General features: G+C 42.8%; 1 protein-coding gene across 2 annotated transcripts in view; it reads left to right on the plus strand.

Moving 5' to 3' along the window:
- Window positions 1-5577, plus strand: part of large2 (LARGE xylosyl- and glucuronyltransferase 2) — a 42101-nt gene extending 36524 nt beyond the window's left edge. For both annotated transcript variants that reach the window (XM_028575313.1, XM_028575321.1), the window contains exon 14: window positions 2949-5577. In XM_028575313.1, the coding sequence (XP_028431114.1) occupies window positions 2949-3146 (198 nt within the window). In that variant the 3' untranslated portion in view covers window positions 3147-5577. The remainder of the gene's footprint in view (window positions 1-2948) is intronic.
- The last annotated feature ends 423 nt before the right edge of the window (window positions 5578-6000 follow it).

The following is a 6000-nucleotide window of genomic DNA, read 5'->3' on the forward strand; positions in this document are numbered from 1 at the left end:
AAAGAAAAACTGAAATATCACATGGTCATAAGTATTCAGACCCTTTGCTGTGACACTCATATTTAACTCACATGCAGTCCATTTTTTTCTGATCCTCCTTCATATGGTTCTGCTCCTTCATTGGAGTACTGCTGTGTTTAATTAAACTGAGTGGACTTGATTAGGAAAGGCACCTGTCTATATAAGACCTTACAGCTCACAGTGCATGTCAGAGCAAATGACAATCATGAGGTCGAAGGAACTGGCCAAGGAGCTCAGAGACAGAATTGTGGTAAGGCACAGATCTGGCCAAGGTTAGAAAGAATTTCTGCAGCGGAAGAAGTTTGGGACGTCCAGAACTCTTCCTAGACCTGGCCGTCCAGCCAAATTGAGCAATCGTGGGAGAAGAGCCTTGGTGAGAGAGGTAAAGAAGAACCCAAAGATCACTGTGGCTGAGCTCCAGAGATGTAGTAGGGAGATGGGAGAAAGTTCCACAAAGTCAACTATCACTGCAGCCCTCCACCAGTTGGGGCTTTATCGTAGAGGAAGCCTCTCCTCAGTGCAAGACCTATGAAAGCCTGCATAGAGTTTGCCAAAAACACATGAAGGACTCCCAGACTTTGAGAAATAAGATTCTCTGGTCTGATGAGACCATGATTGAACTTTTTGGCGTTAATTCTAAGCTGTATGTGTGGAGAAAACCAGGCACTGCTCATCACCTGCCCAATACAATCCCAACAGTGAAACATGGTGGTGGCAGCATCATCCTATCAGCTGCAGGGACAGGACGACTGGTTCCAATTGAAGGAAAGATGAATGCGGCCAAGTACAGAGATATCCTGGAAGAAAAAACCTCAACCAGAGTGCTCAGGACCTCAGACTGGGCCGAAGGTTCTCCTTCCAACAAGACAATGACCCGAAGCACAGAGCTAAAATAACAAAGGAGTGGCTTCGGAACAACTCTGTGACCATTCTTGACTGGCCCAGCCAGAGCCCTGACCTAAACCCAATTGAGCATCTCTGGAGAGACCTGAAAATGGCTGTCCACCAACGGTCACCATCCAACCTGACGGAACTGTAGAGGATCTGCAAGGAAGAATGGCAGAGAATCCCCAAATCCAGGTGTGAAAAACTTGTTGCATCATTCCCAAGAAGACTCATGGCTGTACTATCTCAAGAGGGTGCTTCTACTCAGTACTGAGCAAAGGGTCTGAATACTTATGACCATGTGATATTTCAGTTTTTCTTTTTTAATAAATTTGCAAAAATGTCTACATTTCTGTTTTTTTCTGTCCAGATGGGGTGCTGAGTGTACATTAATGAGAAATAAAATGAACTTTTTTGATTTTTAGCAAATGGCTGCAATGAAACAGAGTAAAAAATGTAAAGGGGTCTGAATACTTTCCTGAATTTGCGTTAAAATCAAATAGTTTTTTAAAGGGCCCATGGCATGAAAATGTCATTTTATGAGTTTTTTTTTAACATTAATATGAGTTCCCCCCAGCCTGCCTATGGTCCCCCAGTGGCTAGAAATGGTGATAGGTGTAAAACGTGGGTATCCTGCTCTGACTTTGAGAAAATGAAAGCTCAGATGGGCCAATCAGGAATCTTCTCCTTATGAGGTCATAAGGGGCAAGGTTACTTCCCCTTTCTCTGCTTTGCCCGCCCAGAGAATTTGGCCCACCCATGAGAGAGAGAGAGAGAGAGAGACATCATGGCTTTCAAACGAGCAAAGAGGCAGTTGGTCAAGGCTACACCCCCACCCTCCACCTCCACAGTATTAGGGGACCACTAAGGTCTATATAAAAAAAGACTTCAGATACAGTATTAGGGGACCACTAAGGCCTATATAAAAGAGACTTCAGATACAGTATTAGGGGACCACTAAGGTCTATATAAAAAAAGACTTCAGATACAGTATTAGGGGACCACTAAGGCCTATATAAAAGAGACTTCAGAAACAGTATTAGGGGACCACTAAGGTCTATATAAAAGAGACTTCAGATACAGTATTAGGGGACCACTAAGGTCTATATAAAAGAGACTTCAGATACAGTATTAGGGGACCACTAAGGTCTACATAAAAGAGACTTCAGATACAGTATTAGGGGACCACTAAGGTCTATATAAAAGAGACTTCAGATACAGTATTAGGGGACCACTGAGGTCATTATAAGAGAGACTTCAGATACAGTATTAGGGGACCACTAAGGTCTATATAAAAGAGACTTCAGATACAGTATTAGGGGACCACTGAGGTCTATATAAAACAGACTTCCGATACAGTATTAGGGGACCACTGAGGCCTATATAAAAGATACTTCAGATACAGTATTAGGGGACCACTGAGGTCTGTATAAAAGAGATTTCAGATACAGTATTAGGGAACCACTAAGGTCTATATAAAACCATCCAAAGAGCACCATGTCATGGGACCTTTAAACAGCTGTATACTACAAAAACATAATCAACAAATACAGAGAATTAACGCCAGAGAACTTTTTTTTTTTTATCTAGTTTAAAAGTCCATCATAACCAAAAAAGAACAAATAAATAAATCTTAAAAATGGCTCTGTGTAGGCTTCTGTTTTTAGAGAAATTAAGCCGAGAGCTAACGTTAGCAAACGTCTGTTTAATCTAGGTGAAGCTACTTTAAAGTAGATTTCTTTCAGGCTAAATTACTTGGTATTGGATTTGGTGCATGGACTTGCACACCGATACCAATGCCAGAATTTTAGGTAATATTTAGGTAGTAGCTAACATTGGCTGAGTAAATGGGGAGGGACTAGAAATCTACTATGTTGCTTTTTTTCAATTTTGAGAGCCAATTGCCCCACAATAAGAATACAGTTTGATTATAACTTTTATTTTGTTGGTAACCGTTCAAGTTCGTAAGTCGAGGGTGCGATTTACCATTTATTATTTCATATCTCTCGTGGTCTCAATCCGTTTGTTTTCCCTCCCCTCAGGAGTACGACCTGATGGTCCTCCCCAACGCCTTCATGATCCACATGCCCCACGCTCCCAGCTTCGACATCTCCAAGTTTCGCTCCAGCTCCAGCTACCGCAACTGTCTGAACACGCTGAAGGACGAGTTCCACCAGGACCTGTCCAGGAAGTACGGCTCGGCTGCTCTCAAGTACCTCACGGCCCAGAGGGTCATCTAAAAGAGCAGAACTGCGGAGAGCCAGCGAGTCCCTTGGCCCTCCGGACGAGGTCCCAGAGTTCGGACAGACTCGTACTGACCCTGCACTGCGCCGCTGGGCAGCAAACAATGCCGGTAAAGCTCTTTGGAACATTCTCGGGGCTCCTGTGCATTGAAGGGTAACTCCGTTTCTTTTCAATCTGGACCCTGTTTTCTGATGTTATTGTGTCTAAGTGACTGGTGGGAACAACTGGCTCTGAAATTGGTCCTGCATTGAACGAGAACGCTGCGATCAGCAGTCTTGGACCGGGCTGCAATGTAACGCTAAAGGACAATTTTTTTAAATACTAAAATCCTCTTTGTTTAACCAGAAACGGCACAGAGGTTGCCAATTCCCAAACTCCACCAGACTTCATGTAAATAATCAGGACTTTTAGCGTGTATAGAGCCAGCATATCTGCACATGTAAATGAGGTTGGGTGATTTAAGGATTTATTTCAACCAAACCAGAGTGGTGATTGTTGGAACAGTGGAAAGACGAACCAAGACGGCTTTTTATAGTTTTATTTTGTTTTGGCCCACTTTGAATGAAGTGTGGTTTACAATGATAAAGTTAATGTTTATTTACATCGAGTCTGGTGTGATTGGTGCCAGCAATTTTGCGAATGTTTTTTTATGTTTAAATAAGGGATCTTACTATTTAACAAAGAGGTCTATCTCTGTAGGGATCCTTTCCATAATGTTGTCAGACAATTAGAATAATAATCTGAGTCTGTCAGCGGCAACAACAGAACTTTTAGTGGACGTAAATTGAAGATGTGCAACTACCCATTGACTTACATTGTAGCTTGTTTCGCTGACTGCCATCTGCAGCTGTTTTTGCTTTAACACTGGACCAATGTCAAAGATTGTCGTTCCCATCATTCACTTAGACGCAAAACAATGAGAAAATAGAGTCCAGGTTGAAAAATACCGAAGGTACGCTTAAATTCTCCAGTCGACTCCAGAGACGAACAACCGGAGAGAGAATGGCAGCGAGTTTCCTTAACGCAGGATTGGCTGGGCTAAGACTGGGAGCGATGGATGGACGAGTGTGGATACTAACGGGACTTAGCTTTAAGGCCGGGAAATAACAACCATATTCTTCTTTATAAACTTGTTCTGACAATCAGGGCTTTTTTCCCCCAGAAGATACGCGATGGAACAGTCCATCCACATGGATGTCTGGACGCGACAGGAACCTGTGCCGTTTTCAGAGTTTAAAAGACAAGAGTGCATTTGAATACATCAAACCGGAGGAAAGATTCAAGCCTTATCACTTTTCATGGTATTTACTGAGATATATTTAATTTAACTTTTTTTTTTCCAGTGTAAATCAAAACCAATGAATAACAATTGATTACAACTTTACTTAAGAATCAGTTTTTATTTTTTTCTTTCTATATTTTATGACCTCTTGAAGAGACAAATCCATTGACTTTCTGTGAGCTTCAGGGATGGGCTGTGTGTGTGTGTGTGTGTGTGTGTGTGTGTGTGTGTGTGTGTGTGTGTGTGTGTGTGTGTGTGTGTGTGTGTGTGTGTGTGTGTGTGTGTGTGTGTGTGTGTGTGTGTGTGTGTGACATATGGCTCGTCTTCAACACGCTGACCGTCGTCGATGTCATTCTCGCTTTTTCGTCTCGATCATGTTATTTGCTTGCATGTAAAGAAGTTGCACTACATGTTTTTACACGTAAGAAAATAGTCATTTTTCCCGGGTTTGTTTTCCATCATTTTATCCCTCTGAAAGAAGCAAACATCTACGAACGATACTAGATATACCATTACTGATGGGGACCAACACTGACGCCGAACGGTGAGTCGTTCATAATGAAGCTGTTGAAATGCTCTGAAATCAAACTGCTAGACTCGGACGAAGAGCAGGAGCTTTTCTTTTGGTTTCTTGTGTTTGTGCCATTTCGTCTTTAATGTGTCTGATTCCCTGGATATATGTGCCGTCTACTGTACTCCCTGTTTTCATTTTGTAAAGTCCAACTGAAATGACAAATTCACACCTTTCTGCCGTCCGATCAAATTCAAAATTAAAAGTGTGACCACCGTTTTTTATTTTTATTTAAAGAATTGCTTCTTTAGCTTCCAAACTATATGAGAAAATGTGTGTTAAAATGTATTATTAGTTTATTTATTTTGACAAGATAGGTTTTATCTGATCCATGCCGGATTTGGGTCCAATATTTTGTACCCGTGAAGACTCCACAGACAGGGACAGACGCTGTGGCTAGCTGTGCTACAAATGGATGCTAATACTGCGTGCAGTCCGAACACTGCACCTTGCGGACCATCGGGACTGCAGTGACCATTTTGACCGGCATGTGGTGATGGTTGAAGCTTCATGAACCATTTTCTTTATTCTGTGAACCCACTAGATGGCGCTCCCTGTTCAACAAAGGGTTGAAAGCACGATGAATTGCCATTCCTTGATAGCCTGGTCCTACCACACTCTGGTACACTAGCCTGGTCCTACCAGACTCTGGTCCATTAGCCTGGTCCTACCAGACTCTGGTACACTAACCTGATCCTACCAGACTCTGGTCCATTAGCCTGGTCCTACCAGACTCTGGTACATTAGCCTGGTCCTACCAGACTCTGGTCCATTAGCCTGGTCCTACCAGACTCTGGTCCATTAGCCTGGTCCTACCAGACTCTGATACACTAGCCTGGTCCTACCAGACTCTGGTACATTAGCTTGGTCCTACCAGACTCTGGTCCATTAGCCTGGTCCTACCAGACTCTGATACATTAGCCTGGTCCTACCAGACTCTGGTCCATGTCATTTGTCCAGAGAGTCTGGCCTCTCTCCATTGACAAGTGTTAACTTC

This window comes from Perca flavescens, chromosome 1 (genome assembly GCF_004354835.1).
Source record: "Perca flavescens isolate YP-PL-M2 chromosome 1, PFLA_1.0, whole genome shotgun sequence".
In the NCBI taxonomy this organism is placed as follows: Eukaryota; Metazoa; Chordata; class Actinopteri; order Perciformes; family Percidae; genus Perca; species Perca flavescens.